The sequence below is a fragment of the Mus pahari genome, chromosome 2, assembly GCF_900095145.1.
Source record: "Mus pahari chromosome 2, PAHARI_EIJ_v1.1, whole genome shotgun sequence".
Classification (NCBI taxonomy): domain Eukaryota; kingdom Metazoa; phylum Chordata; class Mammalia; order Rodentia; family Muridae; genus Mus; species Mus pahari.
This window is the reverse complement of record NC_034591.1, coordinates 29489060-29510876: the sequence shown is the minus strand read 5'-3', so window position 1 is coordinate 29510876 and position 21817 is coordinate 29489060. Positions and strand designations below refer to the sequence as shown.

The 21817-nt window shown below is 40.7% G+C and overlaps 1 protein-coding gene across 1 annotated transcript in view; it reads left to right on the top strand.

Moving 5' to 3' along the window:
* The window catches only part of Col28a1 (collagen type XXVIII alpha 1 chain), a 173094-nt gene that overhangs the window by 99461 nt on the left and 51816 nt on the right, over nucleotides 1-21817 (top strand). The window contains exons 25-26 of the mRNA XM_021191488.1: nucleotides 8783-8851; nucleotides 11704-11772. Of these exons, the coding sequence (XP_021047147.1) occupies nucleotides 8783-8851; nucleotides 11704-11772 (138 nt within the window). The remainder of the gene's footprint in view (nucleotides 1-8782; nucleotides 8852-11703; nucleotides 11773-21817) is intronic.

Here is a 21817-nt window from a genome sequence, read left to right as displayed (position 1 = left end):
AAGGAACATTTAAAATTTAATCCTTAACATTCTTCTTTGTCAGATTATTTAATATGCAGATTAAGGTATTTTCTGATTGATTTTATATATCATATTCCTGGGGGGGAAAAAATCTCTTGTACTTACTTTCATATTTTTCATTAATTTTTTGGCAACGATATCAAGAAAACAGTGTTTTTACTTGCAAATTTTTATCCTACCTTTTTGATTTTTAAAAGTAGCAGATGTATTTCCACTGTCACACTGTGCCTTTTCCAAAACTCATTTTGAACTCCAACTTGATTCCAGAAGTAGGGGGCAGGGAAGGAAGAGAACCAGTCTCTACCTGTTTCTGCACTGCCTTTCATCTCTTCCTTGACTCTTGTCTCTTCCTGTGTAGAATGTGTTAGCCACAGAACTCTAGCTCAGAAAAGGATACTAGGAACATGAGCTTGTCTTAAAGTCAAAGAAACTTTTCAATTATAGATTTGAAAATAAAGGAGATTTTTGGAAGCAAACACTAGCTTATAAATAACTTTAAAAATCATCTCTACTCTTGAATAGAGGCTCTAAGTCTTCATATGGCCTTCCTTTCTGAAGACGACTACTGAAGCGCACATGCGCAAGCACATACACAGGAGGAAAACAAAAGGAGATACTTTTAAAAAGTCTAATTGCATTAACGTTGTCTTTCTGATAAAGTAAAGATCAGATTAGCACATGTCAGTGACAGGCAACAAAAGCTTGGCACCCAAATGTGTAACAAATATTCCTATTACTTTGGGTTAAATGACATAAACTGCAAGTATTTAGAGGTGTGTGTGTGTCCACATCTCTAGCTTGATGTGTTTTTAATTTAAATTCTGTGTAGTCACCCTAAAACCTTGGCCCCAAGGCATCAACTTGCAAAACAAATGTGTTTTGAAATGAGGAAACTATTAAGGTTGATGATTAATTTATGATGGCTTATGTGATATTTAGTTAAGGTCACATATGTTTAGCATATGACACAAACATTGGAATCAAAGCTTCTATGTTTTCAAACATATAAAAAGCAGTGCCTGGCACCTAGCACCTTTTGGTACTTTGTGGGTTTTTTTTCCTAGTAGAAAATGTTTATAGACCATCACATTTTGGCAAGAGTTTCTGAGCTCTTTCAAAATTCTCCTAAAACAATTTCAAGAAATTTCAAGGACCACAGTAGACGTAGGTTTGAAAGTCCACCTGGGAAACATGCTGGCCAAGGACCAAAGCATCCGGTCTCTTGTTCAGTGGAGAAAGCTCATGCTGTGTCCTGAGTTCTACACCCATATACCACTGGATCACTGATAGAACCCATCTCAGAGACCTTACCCATCTCTGCTTGCGTTCCTCCATCAGAGCGCTGAGAACAAGGAGAATCCTTGTGATTTCAAGACTTTTTTTTTGCATACTTTCAACTTCCTTTTAGGAGCTGCAGCTAAGTCATTGCTCTCAAGTCTTTACCAAAAAGCCCCCCAAAAGGCCTGAAGCTCGGAGGAGAACCTCAGATAAGCCACAGTCTTGGAGTTGTTGTTTTAGGACGTATTGAAATAGAATACCAGGATGGCTCTCTGAGTTCCTCAAGGGCAGATTCATCTAACCTGGTCCTCTTTGCTCTGTTATTGCTAGGAAAAGCCAAGGTTGTACCAGAACCTGTGGAATGGTTTTATGAACACTTACTTCAAGCTAACCTGGATTTAGGGACATGCAAATGGCCGCTTAGCTATCAAATGGTTGAAATAAAATATGTGACCAGAAGGACTATTGGGTTTTTTATTTTGCTTTGAATTATGATAATGTTATCATTAGTATTTATTTCCTAAATATTCTAAAACACTGCATCTTGAACAATTCCCCCATTTTACAGAGGAGGAAATTGATGATCAGAGGTTGAGCAACACGTCTCTTTACAATGTAAACACTTTCACAGCATGTATGCATGAGGGTGAATCTGTGAATGTGATGAGTGACTGACTGAATGAAGACAGGATGACTTTCCACTCTCCAATGATCAGTCTCCAACCGGTCCTTTTGATCTGACTTCTGCTGTTTTGCATGTAGTTGGATTGCTTTTCTTTTTCTTCTAGCTTTGCCATCATCAAAATCCAGATTATAGAAACTGCAAAGGAAAGCACAAACACAAACCAAAAAGAGTTAAACATCTCCCTCCCCCCAAATTAAATATTGAGTATTATAAATGCATCCTTTATTTGACAAAAGTGGCTCATAGTAATAAATTAAAATACAAGTCTATGTGAAATTCCACTGAGTATCATAATTCTAAAAATGTTTCCCAGCATCTGAATTGCTTCTCTGTTCTCAGCAATGGCTCACATATGTGCACGCTGCCACGGAGTCTTGGCAGAATAGAGAACCAATTCACACAGAGATGCATTAGGAATCTGGGGCTTCCATCAGCAGATGCAGTCTGGACAAGGAACTCCATTTTGAGCAGGGCAGACAAGAAGGGCCAGTCAAGGATGCAGGCTTAGGGATAACGATGTTAAGAATTCATGATTTCAAAGTAGACTAGAAACCCACCTCTTCATGGTTTACTCCGAATTTGGAGGACGCAGGAAGTGGGTGCGAGTCTGTAAGGGGTTCAGGGATGCTTATAATCAAAATATATTGTCATGAAATTCTCAAAGAATTTTTAAAGAATGTGTTAAAATGGCTAAAGAATGGAACATGCTACAAATAGTTAAAGCCAGAAACATGTGAGGTTTGAAGGTTAGGGAGCTTGACCTGTAGGCTTCTGAAGAGGTCAAGTTCAGGACCCAGGACAATTGATGAGGGAACTTTTCAAGATAGTTCCTTGAAGCAGGTCTCTGTGAAAGCTGAGCTCACTCCAGGCTGCCCACTACTTGAAATACTGCTTTCTTTTCTGCTTGCTGCTTTCTGTGGCTGCATCCCACTTCCCGGGAGTGCACACATACATCTCTGCAGCCCTGAAGATCAACACGAAACCCCTGGACATTTATGATTGGCATCAGCATCAATACAATTTTTGTTTTTCGTAATGCAGACTGGAGGAACTTCCTCCCTATGAAAAGCTCCAGATTTTGAGATTACCACCAAGCTTCAAAGTTCTACAGCAAGCTTTAAAGTTATCAGGAACTAAGAGAGACATGTGTTTGAGGGTGGATGTAAATGGTAGAGGAGGTAAAATTTAGAGCTAGGAAGGAAGGAAATGTGATAGCAACTTGAACACTGCCCTTTCTAGAGCCTTCTCAATGGTTTTGTATTCACATAGTACTTAACGCTTGTAATTGTCACTGTTTCTCTGGTGGTATAATGGCCATCAGTGAGACGTGACAGAAGGATGTGACAAGCATTAGTTAGTCAATTGTTTACAAGACCATTATCTAGGGGTCTGTATAAAACCTCTAAAATTTCCACTGGCATCGCTGTGAGTACTGTGAGTACGGTATCTAAGAGTTACTAAACCATGGCATTTGCTGACCTAAGTAATGGTGCTCATGTTTTTAAGGCCATCATAATTACAGCTTACTTTCATTTTGAATCCAGAAAAAGAGAGACATTAACCAAATGTTAATCATTGCCTTGACTTCTCTTTCCTTATTGAAATTCAACGCCCCCCTCCCCCCTGGTTTCATCACTTAGAGCGTCACTTCCTGAATAATTCTGAAGATGTTCCACAGTGGATTCAATTTAGTTTTTGATACACCAGAAAAAAGCAAAACCACTGCATGAACAACTCTAAATTGTTTTCATACTCCTCTCAAATAACAGCAAGGGTTTCATTGGCAAAAACAAAGGCAGAGAAGTTCAGGAAAGCCTTGTTAATATATATATGTGTGTGTAAGTCACTCTAATGGGTCAATTATTTTCTAAAATATTTTATCTTAGTCTTACACAATATGGGAGGCACTGCAATAGGCCATTTCTTCATCATTGCTGCCTCAGTGCCATTTGTCAGCTCCATGACCTTATGAGGTCATTGAGTCCCCCTTGACTTAGCCTCCCCATCTGTGATTGTACTTCACAGGGTTCTTCTGAGAGATGGATGGAGTGATGTCCCTAAGGTGTTTTCACACATTTTGACAGGAAGACATTCTAATCAGCAGCCGTCATAGCGTGCATCACTACCAAATGGAGTATACTGTAGGGTGGGTGGAAAGGGAAACGAAGGACTTGTCTAGATAGGTGATCCAGGATTATATTACTGCAAAGTTTGGGTTGGGGTAAACCACGGAATCAGGAACGGCAGTCAAGGGAAGGGAGGTAGCAAGTGAAGCCCTAGGCAGCCACATACTTATGCAGGTGGTATGGCCTTTTATAACCCAGGGAGAATTTATAACTCGGGATATTTTGTTGTTGTTTCCTCCTTGGAAATATGGCTGGCCTGCTATAGGAAAAAGACTTTACAGTCACACAGCTATGTCTCTGCATTAAACAGCAGCTGGGAGAAAGTCTCTGGAGACAGTTACCCTTTTAGATCGGGTTTTATCAGATGTAAAATGAGAAATGGGCACTGAAAGTCACACTGGCTTTGAATTTTACCAAGCTATATAGGTTTGGGCATGTCCTAAGTCCTCTGAAACCCTGGTTTCCTTATCTATCAAATGTAGTAAGCTGGGGTTATTAAGATAATGCATGAAATTACTTGCCGAATAATAAATTCCACCAATGTTCATTATTGTTCATAGTAATAATTTTATTATAAATTCCAGCAAAGATGTGCTGATGTGAGGAAAAGGTGCATGTAGGAGGAGCTGGTGATTCTTTTTTCCTTCCTTATGTGGAAAAACAAAAGCTTTAGTGTGTGCCTATCACCATCATAGGAACTTGGTTGTTTTTAGAGGAGTCAAAAGGAAACCACTCTGTAAGGTTATGGCTGCTAAAACCTTCACTGGATCATTCATCCACAGGAACAAGGTCTGTAGTCAGACTTAAACTTGGCCATCCAGGGAAAATGATAGCGACGTCTCCCGTCTAGAGTCCCTTTTGTGGGCAATGAAATGGGAAGGCCATCCAAAGAGTGCTTGTCTTGAGGGAGAGGAGGCAGATAACTGCAGAGCTTGCTTGGCCTGGGGGGTTACCAAGTTGGTGGAGTGGTTACCAAAAGAAACTCTAGACTTTCCTGCTCTGTCCACTGTCTCCTAGTACAAGGGCTCCCTCTGCAGGCTCTAACACCCTCCAGTGTAACATGGCTAGCTAAATCCATTATTAGAGAACGCTACTCTACCTACTGTCAATAAGCCTACATACTAAAAAAATGTCACAGGCAAACATACTTGTTCTTAGGTGCCAACTCTGTGGTGTGGCAGAAGCCATGCTGTTGAGTGGTGACATGAGAGTCATACACGCTCCTCTTTCTTCCATGCCCCAGCTATCATGGTTTAACAGGAACTCATGGCTCAAGGGATAAGAGACATGACACATGTATAATTCATGTATATTCTTTATCCACGGGGTGAGATGCCATCTCTATATATTTTTAGTTTATCAAATCCTTGATATTGTTGAGGATAGAAAGTATTGTTGAAGAAAACATGTATACATGTTTTAAATATGATCAATAGTAGTTGAGAAGACACTTTGAACCCAACACAGGGAAACTACCATGTGTCAAATAGTGGCATGTTGATTTTTCTTTCTTCAAAGAGTGAGATTTTTAAAAACCCATGCCTTTGTTTATATCACTTTTTTTAAATTATGATATTTAGTACATACCAAGAATTATGAAACATATGCAAATTCTATCTGCAACACTTGTTATCTACCCATTTACCCCTTTTCCTTTAGGTAATTAAAATTATCACTTGAATTATTTTTTTCCTACAACACTGTGACATACTGACTCATGGTCACTGGTGAGATTTTTATTGGATGTTGTGAATGAATTTAAGAAAATGTTATCGAGACCATTTGTCGTGAACATTATTAAGCATATAAGAAATCCTCCTGCCCCAGGCGTTCTCATTCTCTTTACACTTCATCAATTATCAGTGTGCAGTCCATCTTGTTTCATCTGTATTCCCTCCCTCACTCTCCACTGACTTTTCCTGAAACAATTCCCAGACGTCATCCACATAAAGATTTGATATTTATCTCTCAAATGAAAGAATTTCTTTTCAGAACCTAACTGCAGAACCACTATAAAACCTAAACACATCAACCATTTCTTACGATAGCAAATATCTAGTGTTGAAATCTTCCAGTTTGCCTCATGAAGTTTTAATCGTTGTTTTGCTCAAATAAGTTAGGTCTGAGTGATGCCCACACATTGCATAAGATTGAGGTATCCTCTCTCTCGTCTCTTGAAATCAATTTAGTTCCCCTTCATTGCACTCTTATATTCTTACTCTTATATTCTTCATGAGTATACTGTTTGTACTTGAGGCTTTTGCTGATGTTATTCTCTATCCTCATGGAGGGGCTTCACTGTGTTTCTCTTTCTGTTTTATAAACTGGCAGATCTAGCTACCCGTTCAAAGCTAGGTCCAGTTTTTCTAAGTTACATTATTCACGGGTCAGGTGGTGTGATCCACAAAGGAGGCATACAGTGTCCAGGTACACCATGTGTAATCTGTCTACTAAATCCTGGGAAGAGAGATGTGATCAGCAGCCCAGGAAACACAGCCATCGTAGCTGTTGGACAATATATTTAGTTATGCTAAGTAAAACCTATTAGCTGTTTACTGGTACTCTCTTCTGCTGAAAGGCATTAACCGTGACAGATTCTAGCCCTGTCTCTCTTGAGAAGTGGAAGAGAGGTAGGTCAGTCATGTGTAGCAGGAGGCCCTCACGTAGTACAGACACTTTCTTTATGGGTGCAGAGGTTCTCAAGAAAGGAGAGATCATAGAAATGTGTCTGGCACAGGGTATTCTTGTTCTCAGCTTGAAGTTCTTTATGTGAGATAGATCCTTAACACTGGGAAGAGCTTGAAGTCACTCAGTGCTGACAGTCAGTAGGAGGGAGGTGCTCGAGGGGCAGTTAGTGCCTGGAGCTTCAACGGTATACAAGAACTAGATGGGGCTATGTTGTCTGGAGGAGGAATGCCTTAGAACAGAAGTTACAGACAGGCGTGAGTTGCTACATGGATGCTGGCAACTAAACCTGGGTCCTCTGAAAGACCACTTAGTGTCTTAACTGATGAACCCTCTCTCTGGCCCCTCCATTTGGGTATCCAGTGATTGATTGATTGGTTTTTTTTTTCATGACAGGGTTTCTCTGTATCTCCCTGGCTGTCCTGGAACTCACTCCGTAGACCAGACTGGCCTCAAACTCAGAAATCCGCCTGCCTCTGCCTCCCAAGTGCTGGGATTAAAGGCATGTGTCGCCGCTGCCTGGCTCCAGTGATATTTTACCAGTTTACCAAGTAGTACAACTGTCCTCACAGATCAGTTTTAGAACATTTCTTTACCTCTATAGGATCCTCCATGCTTATTTATAATCAATTCATGTCCATAATCCTGGCCTCCGGCAACTACTCATCTATTTATCTTTCTATAGATTTATTTTCTTCTGGGCATTCCGTCAATGGAATCCTACAGCATGCCAGTGTCTGTCAAGAAGAGCAATGTTTTTGAAGTGCATCCATATTATAGCATGAACCTGCAGTTTTGTTTCTCGCGGGATTTTGTCTATTCCTCCTCCAGACCATGGACATTGGGCTCTTTCTGGTTTTGAGCTATTACGAATACTTCTGCTGAGGAGACTCATGAGCGGGACTTTGGGTGTTACATGAATCTTATTTTCATCACATGTATGCTCGGCAATGACATCAGGTCAGGTGGTAAATACATGCCGGGTGTTAAGAGAAACTGCTAAGCTGCTTGCCCAAGAGGCTGTCCTAGCTCCGCAGGGTTACTGCTTTTCCAGTGTGCTAAGCCCAACCTCTCCTTAGAGGTTGTGCAGGCTTGGAAAGCTTCAGTTGTTTCCTCTTTAATTAAAGCAGGTGTGTAGTGAACTGACATTTACCGAGTGTGTACCCCGTGGGAGGCCTTATGAATCACTTTCTCACTTCATTCCCTAGCTCTATGAAGTGTAGATATTAATTTCCACCTATCTGGTGAGTTTACAGAAGTTCAGAAAAATCAGGTAAACAAGTCAGCATTGTAACTAGAAGATTGTTGTGGGTATTAAATGATGTCAACTCTCAACACTCCTAACATTAACTTGGCAGAATCCTAACATATCCTAACGTTAAATTGAAGGATAAAGAGGGTTTTGCTTCTGTCTTTAACCCTGCCATCTCGGAAAGATCTAGCTCCAGGGCTCGACCTGCCTTAAATTGTCACACCTTGGAGACACAGAAAGATCCCTGTGCTCATAATCACCCTGTGGTCCAAGTATCAGAGTCAACCCCCAAGTCAAATAGTACAGTTTTAGTGGCTGCAATAACAGGAGTCGCTCATTCAGGATGTGGACATAGCTCTTTATGGCCACTTTTTAATCTTTATATTTCCTGTCCTCCTCCATTCAAAAACACAGTAATTACTTTTTCAAACTTTAGAGAAGCAAGCTCTGACAGAAGCACACATGAAGGCTGCCAGGAAGTTAATTAACTGGATTGATTTGAAATGGAACCTTTATCAGGAAAGAGTGTGTTAGTGCCAAGAAGAAAGTAAAGAGAGAACACAATGTGGAAGTGACAAAATGACTGGGTGAGAGGGGCTCAGCGAATATCTTAGAAAAATCCAAGGGATTTAAAAGTTTGTATCTACTCTTTGAAAATATATATTCAACATGAAAAGTTATATACCATAAGACTTTTTGTAAATTGGTGACTTGTCATTCATTATGTCTTTTCAGGGAGAACCAGGAGTCAGAGGCCCTCCAGGTCCCTCTGGACCTCGGGGTATAGGAACCCAAGGACCAAAGGTGAGCCACCAGCTCTCTGATGTGAGTGAGCACCGGGTGCCAGTTGGGACATGCCAAACGGGAAAACTCTGAACAAGAAATGCTCCAGATCTAGAAACGTTTAATCACAGCATGACTACGAGTGACACGTCCATAGCTGATTCTTTGCAGGGAGTGACAGTCAAATCCGGGTGCATTTGGGCTTCCCTAAAAGGGGCATGTGAAATATAAATACATTCTGTGTTTGAATAGATGCCCTGTCTCCAGAGGAAGCCATTCTATACAAGCAAGTATTCCAAAGTGTATAAATTTCAATTCTGAAGCACTTGTCTTCCCAAGCATGTCTGTGATGGGACAGCTACTTCACATGAAACCCGCATTTGTTGTTGACTTAGCTTTTCCTGGATTATTGATGAAATCTTTTTTCATGTCATATGAGGTGCCATATCTTTAAAACATTTGCTTCCCTTGAGACATCCGAAAGTCAACTTCTCTCAACATTGCTGCAAAATCTTCTAAATATCTCCAAGTGTCTCTCGGGAGCTGTGCTATTTTGTTATGAAGCAGATCACAGCTGGACATGGTGGTGTATAACTCCAGTCCTAGAGCTTGGAAGGCAGAGGCAAAAATATTACAAATTCGAGGTCTACCTATGATGCATAATGGGTTTGAATCCAGCCTGAACTTCAAATAGATACCCAGCCTTGAAAAGAAACTCATCTCTGTTTGGCCAGAGTTGTTTTCAGTGGCCTTGTAACAGGTCACTGGCTAATGTATGTTTTGTACATCTTCAGCCACTCTGTCAAGCTTCATTGTGCCCATACAAGGTGACAGGGGTTTCTTTCAGTGCCCTTTTCCTTTATTTCTATGCAGATAGTAAGATTTCCCTTCTTATCTCCTCTAGCTTGGTATTTACAAATTCTTGAATTCTTCTGAGCCAATGTTTCTCACTGAGGGGATTTTTGTCCTCTCTCCAAAGGCCCTGGTGGGGGTACTTCAAGAATCTCACAACTAGAGACATCTGGGCATCAACAGAAGATGAAAGTCACATTTACTGAGTTCAGATGTGCTGTTAAACAACTTCCAGCTGACCAGGACAGCTTTATCTAGATCAGCATGTCAGTAGTGCTGAGTTAGAGATGCTGTTCAAGAAATATATTTTTTATTTGTTAAAAAAAAAAAACAAAGGAAGTTTAAATCATGTTTATGAGGCAGAAATGTGCCAATGAGACACACATTACAAATTCAGATTTTTAAACAGGCCCAGACACACCCAAAATTCATGAGAATTTATTAGAGAGGAAGGAGGAAAGACTTCTAGAGCCAAGAGATTTAGTGAGGAGCCCAGCCTCACCTGGAGTCTTTGTTGATTTCTTTGCCTTCCCTGACTTCATCTGGCAGCAGACTGGTTCTAAAAATCATGGGTTGCTGGATGTGGCTGGAGATCCCTGTAAGATGACAGCAGTCACAATCAGTGGGAAGTTACATCCATTGTTTTTCCTCCTCTCTTGTCTTTATTTATTTATTTTTTTTTTTAGTTTTAAAATACTTTTGTGATGAGAAAACATCTCTACAATTTGAGAAAAACAAATCTTTCTCATAATGGCAAGAAAAAACAACCCTGACTTTTTAAATTACTTAATTCCCTATATTTATTTATTTATTTATTTATTTATTTATTTATTTATTTATTTATTTATTAGGAATACACTGCTGCTGTATTCAGACACACCAGAAGAGGGCATCAGATCCCATTAGAGATGGTGGTGAGCCACCATGTGGTTGCTGGGAATTGGACTCAGGACCTCTAGAAGAGTAACAGTCAGTCCTTTTAACCGTTGAGCCATCTCTCCAGCCCCCTTGATTCCCTATCTTCAAAGTGTGCTCTGTTTGGGGTTGATTTAGGATCTCTTGGGATAGGCATAGGTTCACTACTTTATCACGGAACTTCTGAGAGCTTTAATACAGTCATGGCAAAACTTCAGTCGGCTGCAGATTTGAAGGTTACAACACTTGGTGATGTCCTAAGCCTTTGCTTTGTATGGACACTGACACTTGTACAGTGTAACAGTTGCCTAATCTCATATTCTTCAGCACATACTCCCATCACTAAATGCCACATGGCGGCATGAATGTGCATGGAGGTCTCCACTGGGCAGAACATACTGTTTTCCAATCTGACCTCACCTGAAAAGTCTTTCCTCGTGAGGACACACTGGGAGATGCTGAACTTGTTTCATGTTTTCTATCATTAGGCAGGGAAGGTCTGGGAGGAGTAGAGGGCTGCGGTATAATCAGGATTTGTTGTATGAATTTGGGAATTCATACAAAACAGGAACAATTCTAGCACTGACTTATTCATATCCTTGTGCATTCAATACCATGCACCATTGTTCTCTAGCAACCTTTATATAAAAAAACCATAAATATACTGACTTAGGCAAGCATGTTAGGAACTGGCCATTCACCAGCTCCTCCACTGACTCTAACAGTATCCCAGTGAACTGGCAACCATATTAAAGGGGAGTAGTAAGTTCTAACTTGAACAGAATCTGGCGTTAGTGATCTTTGGACTAAGCATGGGCAGGCTGGGATGGGAACATTCGTCCAGCAGAAGTCCCTGGCCTCTCCTTCCATTTCTTTCAGGCTGTTCCTCTTTGCCTCTTTACCTACACTTAGGTTATATGTAAAAGTTTGTTTGTAAGCAACTCAAATGGCCTAAGAATATTTAGAACATGGCAGTAAAGGAAATGGAAATGTGCTGTGGCAAGAGCATCCTAATGAGTTTAAGAAGGAAACTAAGCAGTGATAGCTCCGTTTTTTTTTTCCCCTACACTGTACATTGTTGTCAATTTCTCTTCCTCTTTTCACAGGGTGATACTGGGCAAAAGGGCCTGCCTGGCCCTCCTGGGCCCCCTGGCTATGGATCACAAGGAATTAAAGTAAGTGAATATGATTGTTCTGGAATCATCTCTCAAGTCAGTAGGGTGATGAAGAGAAGAACACGTGGCTTCATTACAAAATATAGATTTAGTGAGAGTGTCACAGTTAAAATTGTATCTAGGATTTAGAGAAAATTTCCAGAAGTGTAGAAATGGTACAAGTACAGGCTATTCATAAACATTGACCGTTACATACATTGCTTAGTGAAGCATTGAGTGGTCCAATGGTTTGACGATGGCTGGGTTGTGGGCTGAATGGAGACTTCGTGCCTGTCCATCAGTATGTTCTCTGTCTTCCTTGTAGCTTTCTTACTCTATTCATATGAGCAGCCTCCTTATAGCCCATACTTAAGTTCTACATTTGAACGGTGGTAATGTTCTATGGAAGTTTTTGTAAGAATTCTTTTTAAAGTAATATGGGGCTGGAGAGATGGCTCAACAGTTAAGAGCACTGGCAGTTTTTTCAGAGGACCTGGATTTGATTCTCAGCATGCACATATAGTGGCTTATAACTGCCTGTAACTCCAATTCCAAGTGATCCAACTGACCTCTGTGGGCACTTCATGCATGAGGTCCACAGACATGCACGTAGAGAGTATATATATATATATATATATATATATATATATATATATATATATTAAAAATGATTTAAAGGTGAGAAAAAGATAAGACATAAATATATATGAGACCTTGGTCCGATCACCAACATGAGGTCAGTTTACATGTGCTATGCCAGTTTACATGTGCTATAAGCCCATCTCCTTCATTTCTAAATCCAGTGTCAGTTTTTTTCCTTCTACTTGCTGGGATTTACTTTTATATTAAATCTTTTATTTATTTATTTATTTATTTACCCTCCAGATTTTATTCCCCCCTCCATCCACCCTCTGACTATTCCACATCCCATACCTCCTCCCCTCCCCACCCCCAGTCTCCACAAGGATGTCCCCAACAACCCCAACCCCCACCCCTTCTGACCTCAAAACTCACTGGGAACTCCAGTCTCTTGAAGGTTAGGTGCATCATCTCTGACTGAACCCAAACCTGGTATTCCTCTGCTATGTATTGGAGGCCTCATATCAGCTTGTGTATGCTGCCTGGTAGGCGGTCCAGTGTTTGAGAGATCTCAGGGGTCCAGATTTATTGAGACTGCTAGTCCTCCTCCTTAGCTTCTTTCAGCTTTTTCTCTAATTCAACCACAGGGGTCAGCAGCTTCTGTCCATTGGTTGGGTGCAAATATCTCCATCTGACTCTTTCAGCTGATTGTTGGGTGTTTTGGAGGGCAGTCATGCTAGGTCCCTTTTTGTAAGCACTCCATAGCCTCAGTAGATAGTGTCAGGCCTTGGGACCTCCTCTTGAGCTGGATCCCACTTTGGGCCTGTTGCTGGTCCTTCTTTTTCTCAGGCTCCTCTCCATTTCCATCCCTGCAGTTCTTTCAGACAGGAACAAATATGGGTCAGAGTTTTAAATGTGGGATGGAAATCCCCTCCCTCAGTTGATGTCTTGTCTTCCTGCAGGAAGGAGGTGGGCTAAGTTCCCTCTCCCTACTGTTGGGCATTTCATCTAAGTTCCCGCCCTTTGAGTCCTGAGAGTCTTTTACCTCCCAGGTCTCTGGTGCATTCTGGAGGGGCCCCCCAACCTCCTATCTCCCGAGGTTGCCTGTTTCCATTCTTTCTGCTGGCCCTCAGGGCTTCAGTCCTTTTCCCTCACCTAATACCAGATCAGGTTCCCCTCTTCCCTCCAACTCCCCCCCCCCCATCCACTTTCCCTCCCAGGTTCCTCCCTCCCTCCCCACTTGTGATTCCTTTCTTCTCCTTCCCATGTGGGACTAAGGTGCCCTCAGTTAGGTCCTTCAGCTTGTTGATCTTTTTGAGTTCTGTGGACTGTATCTTGGGTATTCTGTACTTTTGGGGGGCAGGGCTAATATCCACTAATTTGTGAGTACATACCATGCATGTCCTTTTGGGTCTGAGTTACCTCACTGAGGATATTTTCTAGTTCCATCCATTTACCTGCAAAGGTCAGGATGTGCTCATTCTAAATAGCTGAGTAGTACTCCATTGTGTAAATGAACCGTATTTTCTGTATCCATTCTTCTGTTGTGGGACATCTGGGTTGTTTCCAGCTTCTGGCTATTACAAACAAGACCTTGATGAACATAGTGGAGCATGTGCTCCTGTGGCATGGTGGGGCACCTTTTGGGTATACTCCCAAGCATATAATTGCTGGGTCTTCAGTTAGATCTATTTCCAATTTTCTGCGAAACCTCCAGATTGATTTCCAGAGTGGTTGTACCAGTTTGCAATCCCACCAGCAATGGAGGAGTGTTCTTTTCCTACACCTTTGCCAACATGTGTTGTCACCTGAGGTAATGATCTTAGCTATTCTGATCGGGGTAAGGTGGAATCTCAAGGTTGTTTTGATCTGCATTTCTCTGATCATTAAGGACTTTGAACATTTCTTTAGGTGCTTCTCAGCCATTTGAGATTCCTCTGTTGTGAATTTTTCGTTCAGTACAATACCCCACTTTTTGATTAGGTTGTTTGGTTGATTATCCTTGGTGGATTTAGTCTTTATGTCTGTTTTCCTCTCCTCCAAAGGCTGCTAAGTTGTCCTTGAATCAGCTTCAGAGTTGAATTATTTCATAAACAAAAACACTTTGCAACATTTTTGGTGGGAGTTCTTAAATAGTGATATTTTGAATTCTTCCTTTCCAATTTGTATCACTTTGACTTCCTTTTGTTGTCTAATTGCTCTGGCAAGGACTTTGAGAACGACACTGAATAGGTAGGGAGAGAGTGGGATTTATCTATCTTGATACTCTCAAAGAACCAGCTCCTGGTTTGGTTGATTCTTTGTATAGTTCTTTTTGTTTCTGTTTGGTTGATTTCAGCCCTGAGTTTGATTATTTCCTGCCTTCTACTCCTCTTGGGTCTATTTGCTTCCCTTTGTTCTAGAACTTTCAGGTGTGCTGTTAAGCTGCTAGTGTATGCTCTCTCTAGTTTCTTTTTGGAGGCACTCAGAGCTATGAGTTTTTCTCTGAGCACTTCTTTCATTGTGTCCCATAAGTGTGGGTATGTTGTGGCTTCATTTTCATTAAATTCTAAAAAGTCTTTAATTTCTTTCTTTATTTCTTCCTTGTCCAAGTTACAGTTGAGTAGTGTTGTTCAGCTTCCATGTGCATGTGGGCTTTTTATTATTATTGTTAGTGAAGACCAGCCTTGTCATTGATGATTTGATAGGATGCATGAGATTATTTCTTGTATCTGATGAGGCCTGTTTTGTGACCAATTATATGGTCACTTTTGGAGAAGGTGCTGTGAGGTGCTGAGAAGAAGGTATATTCTTTTGTTTTAGGATAAAATGTTCTATAGATATCTGTTAAATCCATTTGGTTCATAACTTCTGTTAGTTTCACTCTGTCTGTTTAGTTTCTGTTTCCATGATCTGTCCTTTGCTGATAGTGGGGTGTTGAAGTCTCCCACTATTATTGTATGAGGTGCAATGTATGCTTTGAGCTTTAGCTAAGTTTCTTTTATGAATGTGAGTGCCTTTGCATTTGACCATATATGTTCAGAATTGAGAGTTCATCTTGGTAGATTTTTTCCTTTGATGAGTATGAAGTGTCCCTCTGTATCCTTTTTGATAACTTTAGGTTGAAAGTCCATTCTATTTGATATTAGAATGGCTACTCCAGCTTGTTTCTTGGGACCATTTGCTTGGAAAATTGTTTTCCAGTCTTGCACTCCATGTAGTGTCTGTCTTTGTCACTGAGGTGGGTTTCCTGTAGGCAGCAAAATATTGCGTCCTGTTTAACTATCCAGTCTGTTAGTCTATGTCTTTTAATTAGGGAATTGAGTCCATTGATGTTAAGGGAAATTAAAGAAAAGTAATTGCCTCCTATTATTTTTGTTGTCAGAGGCAGAATTATGTTTATGTGGCTATCCTCTCTTTGGTTTGTTAAAAGAAGATTATTTTCTTTCTATTTCTAAGGTATAATTTCCCTCCTGTGTTGGAGTTTTCCATTTATTATCCTTTGTAGGGCTGGGTTTGTGGAAAGATATTGTGTAAATTTGCTTTTGTNATGGAATACCTTGGTTTCTCCATCTATGGTAATTGAGGGTTTTGCTGGGTATTGTAGCCTGGGCTGGCATTTGTGTTCTCCTAGGGTCTGTATAACATCTGTCCAGGATCTTCTGGCTTTCACAGTCCTTGGCAAGAAGTCTGGTGTAATTCTGATAGGTCTGCCTTTATATGTTACCTGACCTTTTTCCCTTACTGCTTTTAATATTCTGTCTTTGTTCAGTGAGTTTGGTGTTTTGATTATTATGTGAGAGGAGGAATTTCTCTTCTAGTCCAATCAATTTGGAATTCTGTAGGCTTCTTGTATGTTCATGGGCATCTCTTTCTTTAAGTTAAGAAAGTTTTCTTATATAATTTTGTTGAAGATATTTACTTGCCCTTTAAGTTGGGAATATTTACTCTCTTCTATACCTATTATCCTTAGGTTTGATCTTCTAATTGTGTCCTGGATTTACTGGATGTTTTGGGTTAGGAGCTTTTTGCATTTTGCATTTTCTTTGACTGTTGTGTAAATGTTTTCTATGGTATCTTCTGCACCTGAGAATCTCTCTTCTACCTCTTGCATTCTGTTGGAGACTGCTTGTGGACGTTGTACATCGTGGTGCGGAGCCTAGTGCGCACCACGATGTACAACGTCCACAAGCAGTGTTTGGTTGTGTTTCCTGTAATTCTTTGAGGGATTTTTGTGTTTCCTCTTTAAGGGGTTCTACCTGTTTACCTGTGTTTTCCTGTATTTTAAGGAAAGTTTAAGGGATTTATATCCATCTTAAAGTCCTCTATCATCATCATGAGAAGTAATTTTAGATCTGAATTTTGCTTTTCTGTTGTGATGTTTTATCCAGAACTTGCTATGATGGGAGAATTGGATTCTGATGATGCCAAGTAACCCTGGTTTCTGTTGCTTATGTTCTTATGCTTGCCTTCCATCATCTGATTATCTCTAGTGCTACCTGCCTCACTATATATGACTGGAGCCTCTTTTTCCTGTAATCTTGGTTGTGTCAGAGTTTCTCAGGGTACAGCTGTCTCTGTGATCCTGGGATCCTGGGATACTGGAATCCTGAGATCCTGGATGTGTTAGAGCTCCTGGGAGTCAAGTTGCCTCTTAGACTGTGAAATCCTGGTGTGACCAAGCTCCTGTGATCCTGTGATCCTATGATCCTGTGATCCTGTGATCCTGTGATCCTGTGATCCTGTGATCCTGTGATCCTGTGATCCTGGATGTGTCAGAGCTCCTAGGAGTGGAGCTTCTTCTGGGTCCTGTGGAACTTGTTGAGGCAGAGTTTGTTCCCAAGGTCTCCCAATTATTCTTAAGTTTGGTCTTTTCATTGTGTCCTGAATTTCCTGGGTGCTTTTGGTTAGGACTATTTTACATTTTGACTTTTTTTTGACAGTCGTGTCAATCTCTTCTATGGTATCTTCTACACCTGAGATTCTCTCTTCTATTTCTTGAATTCTGTTGGTTATACTTACATCTATAATTCATGACCTCTTTCCTAGGTTTTCCATTTCCATGTTTGCCTCCATTTGTGTTTTCTTTATTGTTTCTACTTCTACTTTTAGGTCTTTGACTGCTTTATTCAATTCCTTCACTGTTTGGTTGTGTTTTCCTGTGTTTCTTTAAGGGATTTGTTTCCTCATTAAGAGCTTCTACCTGTTTACCTATGTTTTCCTCTATTTCTTTCAGTGAGTTATTTATATCTTCCTTAAAGGGCTCTATTATCTTCATGAGATAGGATTTTAGGTCAGCTTCCTGATTTTCAGGTGTTTTGGTATATTCAGAGCTTGCTATGATGGGAGAACTGGGCTCTGATGATGTCCACATATATTGCCTTCTGTTGCTTATGGTCTTGTGCTTGCCTCTCGCCATCTGGTTACCCACGTGTTCGTTGGTCTGGTTGACTCTGTCTGGACTCTTTTGTCCCTTGCTTGCCTCAAGTCTTCTGGTAGGCCTGCAGCCACCTGTGGGGCCTTTCAACTGGGGGCTCTTCAGAGGGGCAGAGAAGCTGCTCATCTGTTGCCCTGCCTGCAGTAGATCTCCTGGGAGGCCTTCAGACTGTTGGTTCTTCAGAGGAACAGTCAAACTATTGTCTTGTGTGAAGATGTTCTCCAGGGAGGCCAACAGACTATGGTTTCTGTTTCCCTGTGTGCAGCAGAACTCCCAGGAGGTTTTCAGTCTGTTGGGTCAGTTGTCCTGTGTACCACAGCGCCCCCCAGAGGTCTTCAGACTGTGGTGTCTGTTGTCCAGTTGCCTTGTGTGCAGCAAATCTCTTGGGATGCCTCAGGCTGTGGTGTCAGTTGCCTGACTGCTATCAGTGCAGCAGATCTTCTGGGATGGCTCAGGTGAGCAGACCACCTAGCAGTCTGCCCCAGCAGAGAGGACCAGGCAGAAGGTGCCATGACTATTTCTAACATTTTTATTTGTTCATGGAGACAATTCACCTCTTTTCCACCAGCTTCAGCTCTTCATTTAGACTTAGGCAGGACTGATCCAACCCAACTAATGGACTTTCCATGTATTAATGCACTTCCCATGTACTAATGCACTTCCCATGTACTAATGGACTTCTCATGTACTGTGATTGGGCTGGTTTTCAGGCTTGGCAAGTTTATTATCAGTGTTGATGCATTACTTCAGGGGCATGCTGTAAAATTTGGTGAGTGCTGCCTGGCAGAAGCCCAGTGTCTGTAGATATGAACAATAGTAATTATTATAATACTCACACTGTCCCCAGACTAATTGAATACCCTCTCAGACATCTAGGGCCTGTAAATGAAGGGGAAATCTAGTCAACAGGGATGGATACTCAACCAAATTGAGCAATGGAATAAAAAACTTTGCCTTTGCCTTTTCTACTTCCTGAATATTGCATGTGTGCTTTAATTTCATAATTATGTGAATGATAATCGAACTGTCTCCTACACTTGCTGAGAGATATATTTGAAATGAAACACCATTAGAGGGATAATGTACTTGTTTATACTCTATCTGTCAAGTATATATGTACTTGTTTGTATGTGATATGTATATATCATATATATTATATATTACATACAAAAGTACATCTATATATGTTTATATATACATAATTGTCATAATTGTGAATAGCTACAATTTAATATATTATATTAATTGTATAATTGTATAATATATATGTATTAATTGTAGCTAATCACAATTATCTCTTCCTGCTTCCCTTCCCTTCCTGTCAACTGAATGGCATTTTCTAGGAGAAAGGTTTGGAGCTCTAGCAGTCAAATGATTTAATTCCCTTCAGTATAATATATTGGTTTTGCTAGTTTACCCTGGGCTCCAGTGCTTTGTTGACCCCAAAATGTTCAATACCTCACATAACAGTCCAGTGTGGGCTTACAGATAGTGGGCAATTTTTCTCCAAGAAGGGTGTCAGAGTACATTATCTTCCACTTCTGGCTTCCCCATTGGTGTTGACTGGTCCTCTCCATCACTAACTTCCTGCTGCTTCAAAGAGAGAGTGAGCAAAGGACTTACTTCCTGAACATTCTGGTCAAGGTGTGATATGTATTATCTCTGCTTACAATTTTGTTGTTGATGTTGCAGTTACACAGCGGGTTATTTGCAAGTGAGGCAGGGAAAGGTAGCTCAACTGGGCACCAAAAAAGAAAAATAACCGAAGGTTTGATGAAGTACTGCTGTGACCATAAAATACAACATAGCCATTTTCTAGGGAAGATGAAAATGTTAACATTATTTGTTAGTCTACAGTATGTTGATGCTTTCAGAAGAAAACATAAAACATGGGAAGTCTCCATGGCAACTTGAAGGATACCCAGATATCCCTAATACTGTGAAGTATAGTACTCAGACTTTAAAGTATTGAGTTCAGTACCAGTGTTCATTTATCTGACAGAAGATAGAGTCTTGATAACCTTGCTCATTTTGAGCAGAATGAAGAGATTGGTGTAGAGATTTCCTTTGGAGTCAGTTAAGTTCCTGTCAAAAGCTGACGGAAGTTTGGGATATGGAGTACAGGACCAGGAGAAGAAAGTCCACACTCATAACGAGAAACAGGCGGGTTATGCTTTGGAAAGTGTTGAGTTAACATTAGGGGAGGAGAGGGTAGAATTGGTACAAAGAGCCCCATGTGAGGAGTCAGTGGTTAGGGCCACATGGGAACTCAGAAAAGTATGTAGTCTTTAACTATTTGTGAGCCCAGAACGGCTGTGGTAATGGACAGATCAGCCTAGCTGTGGGGTCCAGTGCAGCAGTACCCAGAAAAATGAACAGCTATTTCTGCTTGACATATCTCATTCAGGAACTCAGGTCTAAACATATGGATTCTGTGTTTAAAATTCACGTGATTTCCTAGGGGCGTTTCTGTTGCTTTGTATCAATTACATTGAAATGATTATTCATATAACCCTGAAATTTTCTTTTTAGGGTATATTTATTCCTAGTTATTTATTTACATTTTAATTAAAATAAATTATATTGGCTTCTCCTTCCCTTTCCTCCCTCCCTCCCCTCAGTACAACTCCTTTCATGTCCTCACTCTCAAATTAATAGCCTTTTCACTATTTTTCATATGTATATATATATATATATATATATATATATATATATATACACACACACACATCTGTACATGTGTAAGTATGAACAAATACATACATACAACCTGCTGAGTCTATTTTTGTTGCTTGTACATATATTGATATAGTTCAGGGCTGACCACTTTGTAATAGGTAAAAAATTAGGGGCTCATGCCTAGGAGCGACTAACTCTCACTCTTCACTTATTATTAATTGCCTATAGTTCCTTGTCAAGGTGTGGGACCCCATGAGATTTCCCCCTTCTGTGTGAGTATGTTTGTTAATATTGTCATTGTTCCAGTGTTGTTTAGGCACTCATTTCTATGAGAAACTGTTTCATAGCCGACTTCCTGGTATTTAGCTTTTAAAATCCATCTGCCCCATCTTTGGTAGTATCCCCTGAGCCACAGATGAAAGAAGAAAGATGGACACCCTTGCCTTGAGACCCCATGATTCACTGATCTCTGCATTGTATCCAGTGGTTTTTCTTTGAGAGTCTCCATTTGCCATAAAGAAAGGCTTCTTCCATAAAGTGTAGTAGCCACACTCCCCCTTAGGTGTAAGATCTCAAATGTAGTTAGGATTCGTGCTGATCTAGCAAAATGGCAGTAATAGATTCGCTTCAAAAATCCACGACCTCACTGGCCCTAGGAAGCTGGCTAGCTTTCTCGTACTAGGCATGATTTCCCTCCTGTCAAGGAGGCCTTAAGTCTAATTGCACAGCTGCGGGTTATCATTAACATGTGAGTGCCACTTACCGGACCCTTATAGATACCCTACCATGCTGGCCATTGTTGGCTTCCTGAGCATCACACCTAGGTAGGACTCTCTTGGCAGCTTGCACAGTATTTTCTGTCTGCTACATAGCTGTAATCATGGCACTGAGGAGACTGAGGTAGGTTAAATGTTTGAAGAGAGCTTCAGTGAACTAGTTAAGTCATGTCAAATGAAAACCAGATGAAGTTTCAGTTTCCATAGCATAGTATTGTGGGATTGTACCTCCTAAAACACAACTGGCTAGGGAGGAAGGGGCTAAGAGTTGATCCCGGTAATCAATGTTCAGATAGCCCATTTTCCTCTTGAAGGCATTCCAACATTTTCATACTTATAATTATTTTTCTAATCTAAATAGAAGCTAGTCAGATGAACTCTAAGCCAAAACCCCAAATGCCAACTATGTAGTGTTTTCTCAGGTTTCTAACACCATGGGGTGAGGGTGGTATTCAGTGGGATTGGCTATGGACCATTTGTGGTTTTCACTTGCTACCTCACACTTGCATGTCCTTCTGAGTCACACCCTTTATATCCTGTACAACCAATAAGGAAAAGAGATGGCTGGGCTCTGCCTCTTGTAGCCTCTCCCATCTCCCCCTCTCCTCTTCCTTTC